This window comes from Aulostomus chinensis, chromosome 10, assembly GCF_037954235.1.
Source record: "Aulostomus chinensis isolate RoL2024-O1b breed Wild chromosome 10, RoL_Achi_v1.0, whole genome shotgun sequence".
Lineage (NCBI taxonomy): Eukaryota > Metazoa > Chordata > Actinopteri > Syngnathiformes > Aulostomidae > Aulostomus > Aulostomus chinensis.
In genome coordinates this window covers 19,812,903-19,837,004 of record NC_141329.1, presented here as the reverse complement: position 1 = coordinate 19,837,004, position 24,102 = coordinate 19,812,903, and the positions used below count along the sequence as shown (strand labels likewise).

General features: G+C 43.3%; 1 protein-coding gene across 2 annotated transcripts in view; it reads left to right on the top strand.

Moving 5' to 3' along the window:
- Nucleotides 1-24,102, top strand: part of schip1 (schwannomin interacting protein 1) — a 218,425-nt gene that overhangs the window by 167,795 nt on the left and 26,528 nt on the right. For both annotated transcript variants that reach the window (XM_086216328.1, XM_086216329.1), the window contains exon 9: nt 14,549-15,334. In XM_086216328.1, coding sequence (XP_086072454.1) covers nt 14,549-15,334 — 786 coding nt within the window. The remainder of the gene's footprint in view (nt 1-14,548; nt 15,335-24,102) is intronic.

Here is a 24,102-nt window from a genome sequence, read left to right as displayed (position 1 = left end):
ACAGGGATTACTCTGTTGACCTTACTGTTGTGATTAGAATTCAGTCTCAGCTCTCGTAGAGATGACCTCTACTTGTACACAGTGTGCCAGGAGACTCCGGGTTACTCAAAATTGGTTCCTCTTGTCCTCCCTTATGAAATAGCCTTTCCTTTTATTGTTTTATTTACTTATTCATTGCATTCTCAACTACTTTTTCCATCAATGCTGAAAATTCTATACTTTCCAATTTTTCAATATTGCCATCTCAAGAACAGGCAAACAAAAATCTGTGCTACATGCTTCGACAAGCCAATGGGCTCCATTATTTTCTCAGTCTTACTCAAGTCTAATGTGTTTTTAAGTAATCCCAAAATACATACAGAGACACATCTACAAATATTCCTCATCCCTCCGCCATGTGTCCCGCATAGTGAGAAGTGTAAGACAGGAAGGTTTTCTTCCTCCTTCTTTTGTTTTCCCCTCAGTAATTTATTTGAAATAATAAAACTTCAAGGAAGGGGGTAATAAAGCGGACCACACTAGATTTTATGGACTTGTTTTAAACACTTTTATAATTTAAATTTTTTTGATCATCACTGTAATCATAAGTAGTTACAGTAGTAGTATATTGACATCTTTTTTTTTAATTAAACCTCTGTAAAGGCAGTCTCAACCCAACCAAATGTAAATAATAATAATAATTATTATTATTATTATTGTTATAATTATTATTATTCACTATGTTGAACTTATCTGGACCAAAATATATTGATTCCTTCTTTGGGCCACACTACAGCGCTCTGCCGAGTCTGCTGAAAATCTTTTTTGTGTACTCTTGCTAACAAACAAACAGCTTGAGGAGCATTACCTCCTTGGCAGAGGTAATAAAAGCAAAACTACCCTCTGAGATAGATGCCACAAGGCGTAAGTGAACAATTATCTTTTTTGTAATTTAGATGAGCTAAACCAAAATGCTCCAGAAGGCAGTCTATAAAGATTAATGGGTGATATTTACCAGTGCAGTAACTGTCTTTCACTACAGCTTCTCAACCGCCACATTGATCCGGATAGAGCACCGCGCCAGAGTGCAGCACCATAACACACAATGATCCACACAATGGTTCCCTTGACTAAATCATGCACAAGTGGCACTAGCTGCTGCAAAATCTCACAGTTAACTGTATTAAATGAAAAGAGAGACTCACACCGAGACACGTTTTTCATATCCCATTGTCATGATCACAACTGGTAACAAATAATTTGGCTGGCTGGATGGATGATCATTAATTACTTCAGGATCTGCCATATATTCCAACTAGAACATTTGATAATAGTTGTGCATGTATGAACAGAATAAAAACAAAACAAATAGTTCCTGTAAGAGGACAGCAAAACTTTTAAGGGAACGTTTGCCAACATTGATGTGAACAAACATGCGCTATATACGCACGGCAGTCTATTTGTGCCCAGTGCTGATGCTCACTCAATCAGATTGTCCATTCATACAGAGTCGCTCAGAGGGGCTGCTGAATGGTAATGCAAGCTTGTCATTGCACAATCAATTGGCAACTGGAGGCGCTCGTATGCGGAATTTGGCCTGATGTGGCATTGAAACTGCGGGGGCATATAATGGAGCGCCAGCAGCAGGTGAGGGTGCAGGATTGTGGATTTAGTTGCAGTATTTCGGTTCCGCTGGAGGGGAAGGAGTCAGTTGGTTGTGTGAGAAATCGAAACCTGTCACACCTGTTTGAAGTCCTCGCTGCTTATCGGAGAGTTTTTCCAGCTCACAGAACACAGCCGGCCTGTCACTGTGGAGAGTAGAGGACAAGGAGAAGAAGAGGGAGAGGAGAGGAGAATAGAGGAGAGGAAGGGAAAGGAGAGGAAAGGAGTGTAGAGGAGAGGATATGGTACATAAATTAATGCAGGGAATGGATACTGATGCGGACAATGTGAGATGGAAGGACAACTGTGGTGGATGGGAGAAAATGGAGATGGCCCAGTGGAGAGACTGGGGTAGTATTTTGGGACTACGAATTCCTCTGTAGTCCCCTCCCCCCTCCCCCCATCACACTCCCCACCAACAGCGCTGCCAGCTTAGTGATAACATGCATGAGTAGACCTTAGGTGAAAGTAGATGGGCAGATGTGGAGAGAGGGAGGATGGGAAAAGCGGGGCAAAATTGACTGATTCAAAGGAGCAAAGTGGTCTGAAAGCCTCCCACATCCTCCCTCTTCTCCATCCCCTTTCCTCACTTGGGGGTTGCTAAGGACGTTAGCTTCCATTAAAATTGCAGCATGTTTACATAAAAATGAATGCAGCCTGGTATTGTCTTTACCTCCTACCTCATCTCACCTTCCTACATAACACACATGCAAACAAACCCTAATTTAGTGCATTTAATGATGAATGATGATTAAAATGATAGTAAAAATGATATCAGCAGTTTAAGGCCTTCGCACAGCATCCATGTGGCAGATCCTTCTCTCACAAACTCACCTTTACATGTCTTTCATGCGAAGTAGCACAATCAGAATGCATCTGAGTGCTTTTACATTGCTCCATGTTATTTCTCTGGACCTGCTTGCATTTTGTTAAATGTAACACAAAGTTGCAAGGTCCTGCAAAAGACAGAACACACACACACACACACACACACACACACACACACACACACACACACACACACACACGTACATGCTGTTTATCATCTATAATGATGTGCTACCCTGTTGTTTAGCTCTTGAATGATTCAACACACACTATTGCAAGGTCCATTTGCAGTCTGATTCCTTTTGTCAGGGAGGGTTTTTCAGTGTTCAGTTGATGAAACCCCCACTCCACCCCACCCCCAAATCTCTGCCAGTTTGCTGTGGGCTTGATGCCCTCATGCCGATTTAGCCTCCAAGCCTCTTCAGCAGCTCCCTCTGATGCTGAATCGAGCATCCGAGATGGCACATAGAGCCTAGAGGTGAAAGAAAAAGAGAGACGTTGAATGTAGAATATAAAAGTAGTAAGTGAGAAGGGAAAAGAGAGGAATGGGGCCCTTGAAGATGAACTAGTGGTGGATTTTATTCAAATACATGACAATTTAAAGGGAAAAAAATGTATAAATTAGTGGGTAATGAATGTAGATGCCTTGAGAAACAACAGGGGGTCTCAAAATAATTTGAGTTGGATAATATATTAAATCATAGAAGGAAAATTGTAACAGGAAAAAGAGGACATGTGGGAGATAATGAAAATGATCCCATATGGTCATTTATTGGTCATCCAGATTGAACGTTTAGGATTTTAAGTGGACGTTCCATCTTGTTTTGCTTTGTTTTTTGTGGTCACATCAATTTGAAACACCCCAAAGGTCAAATGAAAACACTCCCTCCAGGATTTTATTAACTTTGGAAAAGTAACAAATTGTGAATTTTCCAGAATGTTCTCCCGAATAACATTCCAACAGTACATTACAGTACAGTTAGTTCACGTGTACAACTATATTCCAATGTTGTAAATGATTTAAAGATTTTTATTAATTTTTTTGAAAAAAGTTACAAATTCCAGATCAGGATCATTTTATTCCACTATTCACGCTCTTCTACGGGGCAGGAATTCAGAGATTAGCTAAATGATGAAGTAATTGAGGAGAGAGTGGTGGAAATGAGATCAGATTATAGCAGTTTAAATCATAAAAGCTTTCTTTTTCAAGTGGATTACATAATACAACAGCAGTGATTAGAGTTAATCCATGACCACGGCACATGGATAGCAGAGGAATCAGTGAATAGATTGGAAGAATTTGTACAAAATGCTGGTTTGGTTTAATTACCAGTCATTTATTAATGAAACAAACTACCAGCACTAACTTGGTCCTCATTGTTCACCAGTGAGGGTTGAGCATGCAGCTCTTGTACAATAATGATCAATGGAATCTAAATATTTGTGATAAAAAGGAAATGCAGTTTGTTCCACTGAGAAAGAGAGAGACATAATGGCAACCAGCCACCCCAGCAGAGATGAACCTGCTGTCAGCACCAGTCTGGATGGAAAGAGAGAGGATGTCATCTCAGACACTTTGGCACAGAACACAGTTTGGAGGGGGCCTTATCACCTCCTTCAGGATGAGCTATCCCCCTCTCATTATTGCTCAAAATTCCCTTGATGGGGGGGTAAATTAAAAGAAAAACAACATTAAAGCCCAGCAGAGTGTTATTTTTCCTGTTTCCTGTAGAAATTAGTAAGGGAGGGAGGGATGTATCGCATTAGCCAATAGCATTAGCCTCTCATGCTCGTATGACCAAGTTTTGGCTGAAATTGGTTGGTACTTCAGTTTACGTAAAGCTGACATTATGGAGTTTGAGAACATTTCATCCGATTTTTAGAAAAGAATAAGATGAAAAAAGATTGTTTTATATGCAGAATTTAGAGCCGATTCTGGAGGAAGTGCATCTTTTGAGATCTTTTGTGCTGTGGGAGAAATAAAGGGCCTGGTTGGTGACCATGGCACGCAGAAATAAATAATCTATAAAACCTAGGCATCAAACATAATCCAGGGTTTTAGAGAATCATCCAATATTGATGTTTCTGTTTGGTTACAGGGATGTTAAATATTCTAGCCGCAAGAGACAGCTAGCAAGGGTGCTGCTGGTGTGAAGACACAGTTATTCTTCTGGTTTTCTTGTGCAATCTGTGATGGTGAGTTATGCGGTCATGTCTGAGATGGATAGGTATCTCACATCGGGCAGTTCAGGATCAATAATCAATTTCGACAGCATCCCATCACCTGCCAGGGTCCCTCGGAGTTCACAAACGCACACATTTTACCTGAAAATATGGACACACCAACTCTGTTATAACCTGGAGTTGTCGCTCAAGCCCGTCACAGTTGATCAGATGTCAAATTGGGCTGAACCTTAACATTGTGTGGCAACTTGGCAGGCTACATGGGTGCCTGTGAGGTCAAACTTTGCTAGCAGTAGTTAATCATTGACTGTACTGTATAGATGCTGGGCTGGTTCTTTCACCTGAATGCAGTGTGATGTTCTACTTTCCACCAACAGCGGTGGAATCTCATCAAAGACATGTTGCAAAGGCAGAGGAGCGTCTCTTTTTTTTTTTCAAATCCACCATCAACCCTTTTCCTGTCTTCCTCTATCTCATTTAGTCTTCGCTGGTTTAATTTACTCCTTAAATCAACCCACACTGCCTCCTATCTCTCATCCCCACCAATCTCTGGACATTTAGTCGTTTATGAGAGAAAGTAGAGAACAGCAGGTGCAAGTCCTGCACAAAACACTAGAGAAGTGATCCAATTTGGTGTGTGCAGTAAATCGTCTACACACTGCATGGCGCAGAGCGGAGCTGGGCTCAGGGCAGGGTGGATGCATATCTCTGCCTGGTGAAACTGCTGACAGGGCACAGAAGCAGCCGTGGAGGAGTGCCAGGCAGGCAGCTGAGGAGCCGGGGATTGAGACCTGACACACTCCCAGTGTCTGTTTCTTTGAGACCGTATGATCTCTGCTGCATTTTTAATCAAGAGCAGAAGGTTTTTACAGGTTAAGAAACTTATAACAATAACAGGCTATCGTATTGAGATATTTGAAAATGAATAGTAAAGCTTTAGAAATTTCAACATGGCCTCCCTTGAGATTTTTAAAAATGGACTACAATAAGAGCACACAGTTAAAAGTTGAATCTCTCCTTGGCCCCACAGGATGCCTCTGCAGGCTGGACTAATTGAACAGATTACAATGCTTCCTTTCTTTGCTCTAATTAGCACAACTGTGCTGCTGACAAAATGGGTCTGGAGTAGGTTCCGGCACTTCACTCTGGCAGGCGATAAGATCTCCTGTCACAGCAGTTACACTGGACATAACTTCATTAGGTCTTGACTGACTTTTTGCTACTCTGCTGCTTGGAGTCTCCTGGGGATCTTGGGTCTGAATTTAGTTTCCATGGAGGCTTTACTCTTTTATTTTGTAAATAAATGTGTCCTGACTTTATTTGTTTGGATCCATCAAGCTTGTGATCATAATCACCCCCTCACTTTTAAATATTGTCTAAGACAGCATGATTTTTGTCAGCGGGAACAGGACTGTTTCTACTTGTTGCAATTGATCATTTCTCTTACTATTGTTAGCATTATCATTAGCAATATTTACGTTTTCCACAACTTCCTTACTCATCTTATTTTTTTGATGGAACTTGGGTACCGACATATTACGTTATTTTGTCTTCTAACTTCCATTTCAGAGCCAAAGAACCATTGTTTATGACCTTCTTCCTCTATTTAGCAGCTTGCTCGTTAAAAGAATAAGGTAACGGGACTAATTTTTTAAAGAAACAACGGTATTTCATACTTAAAGCGGAGAGGCTGGAATGTTGTGGAGCAACAGACAACCTTCTCCCACCTCCCAAAGATGAGGAGCAGTGCAATGGAAGGAACAGCCAGGAGTTCCCACTGATCCCTGGTTGCTCAGCAACACCCACGCCAAGTGGTTTGCGCTGGTTGACTGGCTAAGAGTCATGTCTGCCTTCAAAAAAATTAATCTCTCTCCGTATATGACCAACCTTTCCACTACGTAAATACTGATACACTTCGGTACTTTTATAATTGGTTTTTCATGGCCACTCCATCACTTCCTGAAGACAGGATGAGGTAGTGGAAGATGTCCCCATAACTTACCGCTGGCCACTCCCACATGTCATCCTCCCACAACAAAACTGCATTGATGATGAAACATGATGACATGTGAACTTCTTTTGTCGGTTGTTGTGTGTTCCCATTTTAATATAAATGCTGTAGCGTTGCTGTGTGTCTTAGCTTGGTAGCACTGATAAAACAGACTAAAGACAGTGACCTATTGATTATCACAAGTTATTTTGTCCTAGCGCAGATTTAAAACAGGGTGGGGCGAAATAAGGTGAATGACTCTTTTTCTCTTCCTCCTCCCCCTTAGTCTTTCATCACATATATCTGTTTGCTCTCTGTCCTCTTCATAAAGGGACATATCTTGGTCCGTCTGTAATTGCTAGTTGGGTTTAAGGTTTCTTAATGAATGCTAAGCTATTTGAAAGCTGTCTACCACGGAGCAATCCATTTAGCTTCTATGAACTTAGTGAGATAAAACAAATTTGGCGAGTCTGTCGTCATGGCATGACAAGCTGTACTCTGCACATACTGCAGACTGGAGCCCAACGTGCCTCCCATTTAAATGGGTCTAATAGCTGTGAGTGCTTGTATAACACTGGGCAAGATGTTGCTCTCACAATTCATTTCACACTTCGTTAGCAAGTGGAATCGGTGGCTGGATATATGGTATGGATAGGAAGATCAATATATTAACGTCAGGTATTCATGGTGCAGTCTAACTTAAGGAGTGAGGTTTCAACTGAGCGTGTAAATACAATTAAAAAAAGCGCTACAAAGATACATAGTGATGCATCACTGCATATGAATAAATATCAGACACAGATGTACATTGCCTACGCTTGCATAGAACTGCAGAGGAAATGAAAGAAAACCTCCAAACTCTTTGTTCACGTTCTCAGCACTCACCCATTGACTAGAATGGAGTAAATCATCATTGTGTTTGGGAAGGAGATTGATGGCTTGTCTCAATGGTTTGGCCACCCATTCTATTAAGAAAGGCAGGTCAGTCAGCCAGTTAAGGATCCGACCTCTATTGTGGCCATCTGACATCTCTATTCATCATCAACAGTCTGCATCCGGCTGCAGCTGTCTCAAGGCTCAGGCTGATTTTATATAGCTTAAGGGTGTAAATTTTTCAACAAATGTGAGGAAAAATATTTCATGTCCTCTTGTGATTTAAAAAAAAAAGGATTATATACATAATGTATGATGATAGAAAAGTGCCTTCAATAATAACAGGTCAGTTTTGTCCCTGTGGACATTTTGGCAATATGTGATTCCACATGAAGAAGAAATGTCGTTTATCTTGGCCACTCTTTCAGTGAATGGAAGATTCTGATTTCTTGCTATTCATGAATTCATTTCTGTAAGATGCTGATGGAACTAGAATCTTATTTTTCCAGCACAAACTGGGCTCTTTGAATATGTAGGCTGCTGTAATGACAGAGTTATAGCACCAAATGAAAAAGCAAAACGGAGTTTGAATTCATAACATGTTTTTCATTTTTCAGTAGATATGTCTCGAAATCTGTTACTGACATATTGATCAAGGTGAGTGGGTTTTTTTTCAGTCATCAATGATTAGAACGACTGAAGGGGGTTAATTTGATAAATGAACCGATTGCAGACATTTTTACTCATTAGCAATTTCTTAATTGATTTTCCAGAAAATGTACTGAATCATGATCTATACCAGGGCGGCACGGTGGTGCAGTGGTCAGCACTGTCACCTCACAGCAAGAAGGTTTCGGGTTCGGGCCCCGGCTCCAGCACAGGATCTTTCTGTGTGAGTCTCCATGTTCTCCCTGTTCCTGTGTGGGTTCTCTCTGGTACTCCAGCTTCCTCCCACAGTCCAAAGACATCAAGAGGGGACGAGGCTGATTGATACTCTAAATTGACCGTAGGTGTGACTGTGAGTGTGAATGGTTGTCTGTCTCTATGTGTTGGCCCTGTGATGGACTGGTGACCTGTCCAGGGTGAACCCCACCTCTCGCCCGAAAGCCACTGGGATAGGCACCAGCCCCCCCCCCCCCCCCCGTGACCCTTAACAGGATAAGTGGTAGAAAATGGATGGATGGATGATCTATGCCAATGTCTGTACTTGTACATGAACACAGCAGGATGTATGAGGACTATGCATGTATGGGTTGTGAAAGGGAAACTTCAATTTTACCTTACCTCGTCGCCAAATCCTGTTCTCATGCAACCATGTTACTGTTTGTTCATTCACAGTGATTGAAATTGTTCGCTGTGTGTATCTGAAGAGTTTCCCTTTCAACCTTGTTCATGTTGTCAATCAATCTTTTGCTATCAGAAGGAAATGTGAGCACTCTTCTGACAAAAGTCAGCACATTTGGTTTATCCAGAAGGGTTAAATTGTAATTGTACAGTAAATGATGCATAACCTTGGTGATAATTACACAAACAAAGACCATTTTATGACTTTTTTACCAAGGTGATGCTCACAAGATTATGTTATGTCTGTGGGATCATTGAGACAAGACACAGCTTTTATTTACATGTCAGTGTTCGCCAATTACATAGGACTCCTCTTGGGATTATTATATGTTAAAGACATTGAAACTAATCATTTTGCGGTGACCAGCTTAATGCTGAATCTTGATCGGGCATGTAGAGAGTGATAGAGTCTGTTGTCTGGCTTCTTGTGGTGCCATGGCTCTCATATCCAGGCAGGACATTTCCCATCTGCAGGCTTGGCCTTGTACCACAGTCATGTTTGTGATGCTTCATTTTCTGTGGTCTGGTTTGGACTGAGTCTTGTTTCAAGGTGAGAGATAGAGAGTAACAGAGAGAAAGAGAGCGAATCCTCCAAGGTCACTTTTGGTGTCTCTCCGTTAGAGTCAGTGAGTTCTTGACAAGACAGAGACAGTTTCAATTTCTTACCAACTGTCAGCAGCTCCGTGTTTTTTTTTAAACGTCTGTGAGACAGATATACGCAGAGGAAGATGTTCCCTGACTTTTCAGTATTATCTGAGGGGCATTCATTTCTCTGGCCTTATCTCTCTGTCAGTAATGGGCCCTCAGTGATTCCTGCTAGATAGCTGCTCTGGATGGACCATTGCACAGGCAAAGCAAAGCTTTGCCAGATACTGTACACCGATACTGAGATGTGTTTCCATATTTCTGCCCTTCGGTGAGTAAATCCTACTGAATGTCAGTTTGATGGACACCACATCTGCCTTTTGGTGAGAATGGTTGAGAGGTGAACTTTCTACTCTTCTACCAGAAAAAAGAGTAAAGTCATCATCAAGAAGTCTTGCATCACGGAGCTTCCGCCGCTTGACACCCTGCCGGTTGTTGCTTTTATTGCAACTCCCCTAAAAGAAGAAACTGTGTGCACATGCATGCTAGAGCAAGAGTGACCTCAACGTATTTGCCTCCCGTTGACAAGTTAAGGATGAGTTAATTGCCTGGAGAGCGCCTGTCAGTCCCGACTTCTCTGTTAAGATTACAACCAAAAAAAACAAAAAACAAAAACAAAAAGGCCTCATCCTCCTCAAAGGCATTCAGTTAACTCTACAACTCTTCATTTCACTTATGACCGATTTATGTTAGGGGAACTGGGGAGGAGTGGAAAGGCTGATAAGAGAGTTGAAAGCAGTGGTGGGGAATGGAGTGGTAGCAATAGACCAGGCTCCCGCTGCCGTCTCTTTGGGGAGATCCTCACTAGTTCTGTCCCTCCTGTAATGTAAGGAGAGGCCCGGCCAGGGGTCTTTGAAGTGCTGCTGTGTTATTACATGGATGAACTCCTTTGTGCTGCTATTATACATTCAGCCATATCCGAGAACAGCTCCCATCCTTCAAACAACTACAAATCTAGGCTGCGCCCAGCCGCTCGTGCAGAGCAGAGAAAGTTGTGAGTGACTCAGATTCGCGGCAACTCTTTCGAAATGTTTGGTTTATCACTCAAGAGACGCTGATTCAATTCCTAATTCGGGTTTTTTTTTTAAATGATTGAGTCCTTCTGTTCATGCAAATGGTTTATGACTCACATTTAACTTGATCTCCATTTCAGAACATGTAAAATACCAGCTGCTACAAGTAGAAACAAATGCAACATGAAGCTATCATGGCATGTTGGGGTTAACCCTTCCTTAGCTCTGACACTGTAGCTACCATCCGTGTGTGTGTGTGTGTGTGTGTGTGTGTGTGTGTGTGTGTGTGTGTGTGTGTGTGTGTGTGTGTGTGTGTGTGTGTGTGTGTGTGAATTTAAAAAGTAGGATTCGGGTATTCGGTTTTACCCCCTAACCCCTCTGTCCATTTTCTGCCTCCACATTTAAGAAGCTGAAATCATCGCAGCATTTTTGATGAAAAATTACCAAGTTACTACCAAATATGTGCTTTTTCTTTTGATTAATCAACTCATCATGTCAACTTTACAGCAATTGAATATAATTTCCATTTCGATGTGTAGCTTCTTAATATTTGAAACAGAAAGACGTTAATGGTCACGAATGTGCAATCAGCACTAGGAGGTTTCTCATGTTTACCTGAACACATCATAAAACTGTTCAATACCAAGTGATCATGTGGAACCTTCTAGTGCTGATTGTACATCTAAATAGGGAAACTTGTTATTCAGTGGAAGAGGAAAAAAATCAAAGCATCGTTTCAATATAGTGAAGCCCAGTAGCAGGTGTAGCAGCAGATGTGCCCTTGGTATCACTGAGATTCTGCTGCAGGTCTGGAAATATTCTAAATTCAGAACACCAGAAGTGTGTTTAATAATTCACCTAAATAGTTTCGCCCCTCTCTTTCTGCCCCCCCTCTCTCGCTCTCTCTCCCTCTCTCTCTCTCCCTCTCTCTCTCTATCCCTCGCTCTCCCTCCCACGCTGCCATTTGCAAGGTCAGTGGGTACAGAAGGTTGGGCTTTGGTTGTCTTCAGTCTCGTCGTCACTTTCTCCTCAGAGATGCGGGCTGCGACAGAGAGAGACTTATTACAGGAGAGCAGCCTCGAACACACAACCTGAAGGAGCAGGGATGTGCTCGCTGCGTGGATAGATGCAGTTTATGTCTCATAACTGAGGTGGAAAGGACGCCGGTTTGGTGTGAGGTCATAATATACCGAGACGCACTTCAGTCCGACTTCTTTCTCTCCAGCTGACGGAGGAGCGCAGGCTGGCAGGGCATCTCTCTGACGCGGACCGGAGCTGCTGGGATTTTTTAAAACCATCCCCGTTATCTGTCACCAGGACTCCGGTTTGCTCCACGGTGGATAGAGTCCACACACATACGCACAGCAATGACTGTACTGGTGTGTCAACCGGCTTTCTGTCATTTCTCCGGCGAAGCCAGCACCGCCACCCACCCTTAGAATAAAGCCGCTGTGAGCAAAGTCAGCACCATCTCTGTTGCCCGAGAGCTGTGATTGACACTTTACAATGTCTTGAGACGCGGCGGGAACGCGACAAAGATGATGACAGTGAGTACAACCTGGCTTAAATGGCATCCAGACTACTTTTAGCTCGTCTCCCGGAGGGGGAGGGGGTGGGGGGCGCTTTATTCAAGGCGATAATGGGCGACTGCTCTTTAGTGCGTCTGGACCCTGTTGTGGGTGTCATCCGCCGTGATGTGTGTCATATTGGGCGTTTCTGTCACCGCTGTTGCCAGAGGGATACCAGGTTCCTCCCGGGACTTTTTGGTAACATTACATCATCCCAAGAATGACTCTGCAAATTGAAGAAACACATGCGCAATATGTTTATGAAGCTCCGATTTAAAACGTGTCATTTCACCCACCCTGGAGTAAATGAGTGTGTGAGCAGATGAACGCTGTCATGCGAGCAAAAGGCCACTTTCAGCGCGCAGGATGCACGTAAAGGCTGGGCGTTTGCGATGGTGCCCTTTTACCCGTTTAGTTGTGAGGTCTTTCACGTAAATTAAAGCCCCCCCCCCCCCCCCCCCCCCAAACAACCGCCCGGCTGCGGGTGAGGGACCGGTGCAGCTGTCAATTTGCATGTAGCCTATTCGTTGGCCAAATCCAGCCTGTATGGTCCGCCTGCGCTTCGGTTAATCCCACCGCGGATCAGCGTTGCCGCTCCAGGATCCCGTCTTTCAGCGCCTTCCCCTCTCTCTCTCCCTCCCTCTCTCTCTCTCTCCCTCTCTCTCTCTCATACACAGACACTTTAACTGATTACATTATTATAATCGTGCTCATGTGATCAGCGTGTATTGTCGTGATCATATTTGAGCACACAGACGCTGTTTTGGAGGCTGCATAAATCGGGACTTAAAGAGGAAAGGAACCGAACGAAATTTCAAGCGCAGTCGCCTTGGATACGTTACTGTAACGGTCTTCCCACTTTAGAGTGGAGAACCCACCCGGGTTTTTTTTGTGTGTTTTTTTTTTGTTTGTTTGTTTGGTTTTTTTTTTTGATTTGTTTATTCAGCACTTCAAGGGTTACAAAGCCAAGATGACATGCTGGTTCACCGGTGACCGTGTGGTGATCCAGCGCGTTCGATGAGCACGTCGGTAAGGTTGTGGTTTGTTTCCCGGTGCATTTGTTCCATATGGCGAAATATGAGCACAGTTGCATTTTTGTAGCGATTTATGTTCAAATAATCCAATCGGCAGTCATTCCTTTGCTTTAGAAGCTATTTCGGAGTGCTAGGCCGTAAGTAGGCTGGTGCCCGCTCAGCTGTAAACCCTTAAGGGCTCCTGGAGGTTTTCATGTCAAGGACCTGCACAGATTGTTGGAAATGATCCCAAGAAACTCAATAGTCAGAGATTTATCTGAGTCATTCAGTTTTCATTATAGTCTAGACTAAAGGCTAACAGGTACAGTTTATACCGGTCATTCATCTGCCATATTTATCCGATACAGGGATGAGACCCCGGTGGCAGGCAGTGTGTTACCGGTGCTCTTCTAACAGCGCCGTTGTCACGATCTAATCAAAGGAGGGATTTGTGGTTCTGTTGTACTCATCAGCCTCAAGCCTGCAACATGCACCTCCACTTGGGTTCTCTAGGATCTGTTAGCAGGTCATGGAGAGATGCAAGTTCATCAGCTGACGGCGTCTCCCAGTATTTCTCCTCAAGGTGTTGACTTCCATGGCTTCGCTGAAAAATAGACGGTTTCTGATGTCAACACTGCACCAGTGTGGTCCGCAAGAGAAAACGATTCTTCTCTGAAAGCAAAATTACTTCAGCAGTAATAAAATATCTTCACGCTGTATTTCTCATTTACATGTGGCTGACACACTTTCGGGTTGTGGTTTTTCACTTCCTCCTCCGTGACTGATACCTCCACGAGAAGGGGCGCGGGTCAGGTGGAGATTTGTGGACGTGGTAAACCGCACAGACATTTTCATTACCTGTGAACTAATCAGCAAGGGGTTGGGGTTGGGGGGGGGGGGGGTGCTCCTCCACAGGAGCAGGCGGGTCAAGGTTAGACGACAATGCTACACTTACCGTCCGTCAGTTTCAAGCAGTTTTTTTGTCCCAGTGAGTGTGCAGATGTAGGTGTTGGCGGTGAAGCTCTGGTATATTGTGAATTGCTTTGGCCACATTAATCTAAGGAAATTCTGAAATTGTGACAGCCCTAATTCTTACACACAGCCACATGGATTCCACACAACATTCATTAATACAGAGGAATGTATGTAGCAAAGCCAAGACTGTGAAGCTGGGGATCTGTGCAACTGTACACCAAGAGAGTCAGTGGCTTAAAATTCTGTCCAAAAGGGAAGTTCCTGCAGGACAGGAAGTCCTATGTGGTTGCTGGTCTCAAACCACAACAGTTGTGTGACTAATCTTAGTCTACACACTTCCTAAATTCTCTTTTCATTGCCTTCTTCCCCTTCCTCATTCCCTCTCTCCTCTTTCTCCCTGTACAACTTGCCTTTTTAACTCTTGCGCTGTCTACATCCTGACTAACTGGGTATGACTTCACTGTGTCTGTGCAGGACTACCGGGAGGATGGCATGGACCTGGGGAGTGATGCATCCAGTCGCTCCAGCTCAGAGTCCAACTCCAACAAGGTTACACCTTGCTCCCCTTCTCCTGACCTGCCCACATTGGAGGACTACAAATCTTCCCCGTCTCTGGATCTGGTCACATTAGAGGACTATGAGGAGGACGAGGACTATCAAGAGTATAAGAAGAAGGTGATAGAGGAGTGGGAGAGTGAGTATGGAGAGGACTACACCTCTCCACAGCCTCCTGGTCAGGAAGAGGGAGGAGGAGGCATGGTTGGGGTTGACGGGGTTGGTGGAGGCTACAGGAAGACAGTGAACAGCCGCAGCCTTGCTGAAGAATTCCAGGATGTGAAGACTGTCCCGCCCATCCCGGCCCCCAGCGGACGCACTGCCACGTCTATCGCTGCTGTCCCAGAGGAACTTAAACAGAATGGCAATCTGATTTTGCCCAGGAGCAACCAGCTCCACTCCCCCGGTACACCACAGGGGGGCACAGGGACTCCCAAGCTCAGTCACCGCAGTTCCAGTCAAGGCAGGGGAAGCCGCAGCACTGGCGCAGGTGGTGGGGGAGGAGATGGAGGAGGAGGCAGCGGAGGGACTGGGGGTCGTATGGGGGGATACAGAGAGGAGGAGAGTGTAGAGGAAGAACCTCTGCCAACCATGGACTGGGCAGCCCTGGAGAGACACTTGGCTGGGCTGCAGTGCAGAGAGCAGGAGAACCAGAACCTCAACCATAACCAGAACCACAATATGGGCAAGACCAACTACACCTCAGTGAGTGTGCAATGAATTCATATGTTGTTTCTTTATATTTATTGAGTCTTTTTTTTAATTTCGAGCCTTGCTGCTTATGTGTCAAAGGTTATTTCACACACACATTTTCTAAGTTCTAAACTCTGACAGACTGCTGTAATCCAGCAGTTATCCATGTCAGATGGACTCCAGATACACAAGGTTAGGTTAGCTGGAGTAAAGAAGAGGGATTAGAGAGCTAATGTAGCACTAAGCTATGTTGCCCGGCTATTAACCTGACCATCACGGAAGTGTAGGCCACACAGCTGGAGGGAAGTGGAGGCTGCGGGAGGCAGTGAGGAAAATGGGATTTAGAGAATCTTTGTGCAGATGAAAACAGATATCAACAGGAAGTACATCGATCTGGAGATTAGAGAGTTAAGTCCAACAGTGCAGGCACACTGAAAACTAAATTTATTGCTCTCAAAATTTAACAAAGCCAAACACTGTCAAGTTACAAGCAAAAGTACCTTGCTTTTTGTATGTAATAGGTAAAATATTTCATCATCGAAGTGAAAATGTTTTGTTGGATCTCTTGAAATAAGATGCCTTCTCTATTGTGTGTTATATCGGTTTTAGTCGACGGAAGGCAAATACACTCGGTGTGATTGAGTGTTATTGTAGTGGAAAGTTTGTTAAAGCTCAATTTTTAGATTGCCTTACACGTTGTGGTCATGGTCTTCTTCTACCAGTAGATGTCAGTGTTGCATAGCCATTACGCACAGAGCAACCACAGGCCTGTCGTGACACACTAACAACTTTGGCTCTGAAGCTTTTTATAATTCACTTGCAATCTCCTGGGATCAGTCGGATTAAATCCGTCCGAAGCTGAGTTTTTCTTGTTTATCTGTGCATCCAAAAGGGTGTCGCAAGAGAAAATTGCCCACAGCAACAACAGCGTCAGTGCAAACACTCACCTCTTATTTCACCAAGTAAAACAAAGTGGGGTTGAATGTGTGTGGAAAAAAAAAAAAGAAGAGGATTTGTGTTCCTTTTGGTATGCAAGCCCCAAGTCTTTTTACTGAGTGCACACAGACAATGGCTGCAGCCAGTGCCATTGTGAGTGTGTTGTGTGTGTTGTGTGTCTTTGTTTATCTGTCCTGGAGGCCCCCTCTGTCTCCCTGAGGCACGACAGGAATGCAGCGGGAGAAGTGGGGGATGAGAGGAAGGAAAGGACGAGGAGATTATATCTTTAGGACCACGCGAATCAGGGACATTTGACCCATGCATTCATTGTATGCTGTCCATCTGAAACAGGAAGGTCATAATCTGATATGGTTTAGATTGTTGGGGAAACCCTGATTTCTCTCTGTCTGTCTCACTCTTCATCTGGCCTGTGATGTCATTGACACGTGTGGGAGGGGGGGGGCACATTGCTGTCCGTGGAGGTGGACTTAAGAGATTGTCCACACACCTTCAAACTCTCTCTCTCTCTCTCTCTCTCTATCTATCTATCTATCTATCTCTCCTATTTCAAGAAAAAAAGAACATGCTTCACATTCTTGTGGTTCGGTGTCGATAAGACACTGGAATTAGCTGTGTAATCCCACCTGAGCAGGGAGAGGAGAAGAGATATACCTCCAGTTCATGTCCTGGCCAATCTCTAAATGATCTTCCTCTGTAGCCTCGTGTCATTCATATGCTTCATATCAATGCCACCTATTAAGTCGTCTGAGATTTTACTCTCATCCTCATTTCTATATCTGATAATATATGAAAACACAAAAGCAGTGAATTAAGGTTATGATAGGTGGCAAAGTCTCTAGCTGCACCCCAGCGAAGGATGAGCAGGTATATAGAGAGTGGGTGAATGGATGAACATTGTGACATGCTGTTTTTTGAAATGCCAAGAGACTTCTGAATGGCTTAATTCTCAAATTTCCAGGACACGGCAGACACCCTAGAGGGAAAGGGAAAGAAGGGGGTGGAGGGGGTGCTTTTAAAATGTTGTTAAATATTTAGTTACCCGGTCAGATGGGACCCGCCAGTGAGATGATGCATGTGTTCATGTAAGGAGGGGTCTGTCTGTCTAGGATGTTGCCGGGGTCCAGTGGGACACAGATATTCACGCTTCAGTAAAGCTTCTAAAGCATCAGTGCTTTCCTGAACGTCGGGACACAGCCGAGCTCAGAGCCTCTAATCTGTCGAGGTCGCTAAGTGCCCTGAGACCAGTTTGGTTTTTGGCTGCAGGAGCTATAGTACACCTGCCACACGCATACACATGCTGTATAGGTTGCAAAAACCTCATCTGGTGCAGTGATTGTCTTGTGCAAATTTCCACAGCATTGCTCTCCTTTACACTTTCTTTAATTACTCCAATTGGATCTTGAAGAAGTTAAATTAGCTATATTTATTAGAGAAAAGCGAGGTAATGGTATTCTATACGCTTCTTCAGTGTAGGTCTGTAGATTAGAAACAGAATACTTAGCTGTACTCTATGTTTTGTTTCATCGCTTGCCCAGTTATATATGAATGAAGTACAGTAGTCCTGGTGGTGCAGGTGTGTTTAGTTAGGGTGTGGTTTGCTTATAATCTCAACGTCTGCCTGCAGGCTGAGAGGAGCTCACTGACCTGTTTGTAATTTGTTTCTAATGACCTCTGGAGACACGTGGCAGGGAGGGGGCCCGCAGGGACCTGGGGTGCATGGAATGGGGGGTAACACTACCCCTAACCCTCCATTAACTCTTGAAATATAAACAATAATATTATTCTTCCAAGGCAGCAAGCAAGGTCAGCTCGCATGTATGGTTATCCTTAGTCCTAATTTGCCTGGGTGTTTCCAAAGATTGGATACTGAAAATGTATTAAGAAAATATCCATGCCTGCAGGTTGCTTTTATGACCTCAGAGTGCACCCACTCAGACTACAAACAAAAAACAATGGTGAGGGAACTTATAAAGAAGGAGCCTGTGCTGAGACCTGCAGCACTGCACCTACAGGACATCAAAAGTCCAAAACTCTACTGCGCACACAGGTATATGATGTCCGTATGTAGGAAAACTATTGTAGTAGTATATTGGAATACTTTTTCCCCAATGCAATATTGATTTTACAGCTCTTCAAATTGACAATTTTCAAAAATTAATTCATGTTTTGAGGGACTGACAGCATATGACCTCTGCACCTCTGCTCCGGTAGGTGTGGTGGGAACAGCAACTAAACCATGCTACATGTGTTCAGGGAGACAAGCAGATTAACGCACACTGCACGTCTTCAGTGCGGTTCATGGTGTTCTTCATGCAAATTGCCATCATTTACAGCTATTGTGAATAGAAAGGGATATTTGGAATCAAGTAGTTCTGACTCCATTTGTCCTCTAAGTTTCCAATATCATCTGATGTCCATACACACAGAAACTTGTATTTTCAGTGAACTATACAGAAAATCTCAATATATCAGGATACTGGGATACTATTCATTGCGATCCAAGTACCGTGATACGTATCATATCATGAGGTCCTTGCCAATACCCACCACTAATATATGGTGTCGTCATATCTACAGTACGAATATTAAACATATTGGCCCTAAGTCAGTGAAACACCCATGATCTCTGGATACATTTAAAAAAAAAAAACTTAAAAAAACTAAAATTACATCCTGACTGTATCTCTGTCATTTTTTTCCCCAGTGGGTGGAAATTGATGGTGTCCTGCCTTTTAAAAAGATGGAGACCTTTAAAATGTGTTATCTTCTGACTAGGTAGCAGGTCCATGTGCATCTACTTAAAGGGAAATTTGCACTCAAGCAAACCATACACTCCATATAAGAGTAAAAAAAAAAGCAGAGCCGCACCACATTGTGAAAGTATAGACGATCCACTCCAAAAAAGCACACAAAAAGTTGTAGAAAATGAGGGGACAAGACAACCGGTTTCTCTTCTTCAGCCTGTGATCGTGTAAGAGTGGAGCCGTGGAATTGAGCTCACCAGCCCTCCAGCACGAACATAACTACTACCTTCGCTCAGCTCTCAGACGATGCCACGTCAAGGGAGAGAGGCCAAGGTTGAAGGAGGCATAAATTGGAGGGGTTTTCTGAAGTCTTAAGCGCCATTCCAGTGGATGTGAATAACAGGCGCAAACAATGAGTGTAAAATAGTCACATGAGGGTTTGATTGTGTGTGGGGAAAAAAAAAGATAAGATACAGGAAGGGTTGAACTGAGGAGAGAGCTCAAGAGTGCTAGCAGGGATCAAAATGATGGCTTAAAAAGTTGTAAAGTTTGAGGAGATACTTAAAGTATATAGGGGGTGGAAGTGGAAGGGGACTACATGGATTGGGGTGGTGGTGGTGGTGTGTGTGTGTGTGGGGGGGGGGGGGGGGTAGGGTTTTATCCAGGTGTGTTAGTGCCCTCTGAGGCTCTAGTGTCTAGTTCAGCCCCTCTAGGCTACTGCTCCTCCTGTGTTTATGTGTGTGTGCCGGTACCAGCTGAAACACGCCCGGCCCTTGACACACCACAACTCACACACACACACACACACACACACACACACACACACACACACACTTTATGCTGCACTGCTTCTGATTCAGATTAAGGCGCACACAGTCTCACACACAGTCACACACACACACACACACACACACACACACGCTGTACTAAATCAAAGGATATCTTTTTCTTCTCATGCACTCTGTCTGTCTACCAGTGTTGGTAGATGTGCTATTTTCCTTTCCTTTTTTTTTTTGTCAGCAGAGTATTTTTCATCTAACTTTAACCTTGGATTCCTCACAGCAAGCTGGGCACTTAACTCAGGTACAGCAGAATAAGACCTTTCATCTCATTTACACCGTTTCAACTAACTTTTCCATGTTTACGCATTTAAGAAAACGTGGCAGCAGTTTATCTGAGACAAAAGATCAGAATCAAAGTAAGATGAATTATCCAGCAAAAGCTTCCAAACTCTATAGCCTTGTGGTCTACATTCCTCCGCTTTGATATGTTTTCTTTGAGTTTGTAGGTAGAAAAGTGAAATATGTAGCAACTTGAATAGAAAGGCTAGCCAGCTGCACATCTGTCCTGCAGTTATCAAAGGGCAGGTTCATGCTGTCAGGTTGCTGTCTGTCGCTTTTGTTTCTTGCAAAGCAAAAAAAAACAAAAAAAGTAAAAACAACATTAAATATGCTGTGCACATGTATTTGAATCCTGTTTTAAATAAGCAAAACCTTGTGCTGCACACCTGCTTTGAATGTTCCTTTCTCCCCAGAGAAAGTTCTGACACACCAAGCTAAGCGACCAGTGATGACAAAGCCAAATTATATGTAGTAGTTTTAATTAATTTGATTATCTCAGGTTTTTTCTGAAAACTAGTACACATCCTGTAGATGCATGAGTTTACAGGCTGTCAAAATAACAATAACAACAACAAAAAAAATGGCCTGCCATATTTATCCTGTGAATCTATTTAAAGAATCTGTGCTGGTAACAGGGATTGGCACTGTCAGGCTTCGCTTTGCACGAGTTTTTTTCAACCTATGATCCTTTGACTGCGGAAGGAGGAAAGAAAAGACAGAGGCAGAACAAACCACCATAAATGGGTAAAATCTGTGATATGCATAGCTGGACAGCCAGGCAGTTAATCTCCCACTGTTGGGGATTCAACTGCATCAGGACCTTGATGACCTTTTGGCGTGCCTGAAAATTCTGTGTGGAAAGTTGGAGGATCTGTTGTCTGCTGTTGAGATTTTAAATTTTACCTGCTTTGCACAAATCATATAGACAAACTTAAACAGTGGAGGGAAATCCTAGAACATGTGCCATGTCACCAAGTTCAGTCTCACGCACCGTCTTGGCTGAGGTGTTACAGTCTAAACTGTTCTTATCTGGTGTCAAAGTACAATTTTTCCAGATAATTATCACTCCTCAAGGGGTGGACAAACACACAACATGAGTAGTAATGAGACTCCGGATGTAGATGAGCAGACAAAGACACATTCGAGGTGGCAGGTTTCTGAGGGGAGCCAGCAGTATTGTGGGTAAACCAAACAGAGGTGCTGCTGTGAAAGGAGATAGGAGTGTGTTTTAGTGGAGAGGCATAGCCTGCAGCAACACATTCCACTGTTTGGCTGTGTGATCATCCTGATAGACGCACAAAAACTAACACACCCTTTTGCTGATTCATTCAACCATGATTCACAGAAGAGAGGTGGACATAGTATACCTCGTGCGCTGTTTGTCCTTTCCAATCTGGCGGGCATGTCAGCCTCGTATCATACAAACCCATTTGAGAATTCCCACCTTTGTCTTCTCCTTTTTCCTATCCTCTTTATTTCCTCTCTCCTCCCAATGTGGCCTGTCCTCATACCAGTCCCGCTCCTATTCCGTGCTAATTTTCCTCTTCCTCTAGCTGTCAGGAAACATTATAGCCTAATGTTTTCACACAGCCAAACTACAGCAGGAGACCATTTTCTCCCCTCCGCCCGCCTCCCCCTCTCCACCTTATGAAAACTATCAAAGAGGGGCGCAGGCTATGAGTGACAGAGCGTGCTGGGGAGGAAATGGGGATTTATGTAGCAGCGAGGAGATGACCTCTAATGTTATGGCTTTCTGTCCGTCCAAATAGGGAACATTCACTACAGAGGAAAACACAAACACACACCGGCGGTCAGCTTTAGCAGGAAGAACAGGCTGAAGGAGATTAAATGGGTTATTTCAAGTGCTGTGAATAGATAGAGTGAGTTATGTTTTTCAAGCATTGATGGATTCTAAACTCCTATCCATCACTGCTCATGTCTCTTGTAGGAGGAGTAAAGCATTGAGTCAGGCTGGGGATGTTACAAAATCGGATACTTTTGCACTTTTGAGTACCACATATCTGAAAACACATCATTTTTCCCTAAAATTAATGCTACCATATAACATCCAGAATTACAGCTTTGACTTGTATGGAATTTTACATTGTTGTCTGAATGTGTGTCCCTGCTGCAAAAGAACCGCTGCAGCGTGAGAGGGGCAGTGAGCAGGGACGACCTCCTTTGAGATCCCCGCGAGTTTAATTGCTGTGTCCATACCACCATTGTTGCATTCATGTGTATATTTGTATTTGCCTTGCCTCGACTAAGCCAGACACACACAGTGTCTTTTGCTTTGTGTGTGTGTGTGTGTGTGTGTGTGTGTGTGTGTGTGTGTGTGTGTGTGTGTGTGTGTGTGTGTGTGTGTGCGTGGACATGAAGGTTCATATGGGTGGAGTGAAACATGAAACATCGTTCTTCCCTGCACCTAATTATAGAGTGTGTTTGGGTTTGAGAGATGTAGAGAAGTGGGTTGCAAGCTTGATCTGTTTATACTGAACTAAAAATAAAAATAAGCCATAAATCGCATATTCACATACGCACATGAACACACACACACACACAAGCACGTGCGTGCAGGCTGTAAAAAAACAAGGGTATTTTTGTCTTTACGGTTCTCACTCTGTTAGCTAAGCTGTAATTCTTACCATGTGACTCTGTGTGTGTGTGTGTGTGTGTGTGTGTGTGTGTGTGTGTGTGTGTGTGTGTGTGTGTGTTTGTGCATGTGTACGCGTATGTGTGTGATTGATAGAGACAGAGAGACAGAGATATTGTGCCAGGTCATGCTGAGAGCTTCATCTGTTGCTGTAGAGAACAGAGAACACTTTCATCTCTTCCGTCTCTCAGGAATTATCCTCCCATCAAACTAACACGAGCTGCAACATTTATTATGTGTTTAGTCTGTAAAATGTGAGAATATATCGTCATTGAAATAAAAGATGGATCCATTTCTCTCCTGGGATATCCAATCAGAAGTTTATAGGGAGAAACTTCCACTGAAATTCTTCAGTTTTGTTCAACCAACAGTCCAACATTTATAGATATTCAGTTTATGCCAAATAAAAGTAGCAAAGGCAGCAAAATGACAAGTGAGAATTTGGATTATTAGACTATTTCTCAGTCGACTCACTAAAGCTGGGATATTTCTGCTGTTGATTTTTTTTTATCATTAAGATTACAAATTATTTTCCAGATTGATTTATTATTCTTTTTGATGTATAATGTCAGGAAATAGAACCAAATTCTAAGCCTTTTTCGATCGTTATCACTTCATAGTAAAAAAGTCAGCAGCCTCGCACAACCGAGAAGCTGAAGGCAGTGAATTGTTTGCCTCTTCGCATGAAAAGTAGTAGATTAAATTCCTGTTGATTATCTAAAACAGTGGCTGATAAATTTTGCTAGCTCTTGGTTAAATTTAGGTTTTATGCCTCCGCAAATGTGAAAAGGATGTTGTCTGAACCACTGGGCACTGTGTTCTCATGAACGCAGTATCTCCAATTGGATTCAAGGATGACTTTATTTGATTTTGATGGTCGAATGTCGTGATAACTGACCTGATATCCGTCCCATTCTCGTGAACAAGATGTGTGATTATCATCACATGCAATCATACACTCGGCCTCAAGGAAAAAGTGATTCGATTTTGGTTGTCAAAGGTCGATGTCACTGTGATCTCAAAAGCTGTTTTTTTGGGGGGGGGGTGGCCATAAGTTTTCACACACAGATCATTCTTAAACTTTAAACAATAGTCTTATAGGATTCATCTATGACAATTGATTCCCTGAAAGGACAAAGGTCAACTTCACTGTGTCATCATAATATCCTGTAAAAGCCATGTTCCGAACGTTACAGCTGTAAGAGGGTTGATTGACCTTTCTTGCTCTCCCTTAGTTTATCTGTAATCCAACACACTCAAGACAATGCAAATGATCTGCACGTAGCTCCGTCTCAGCTGCTTATT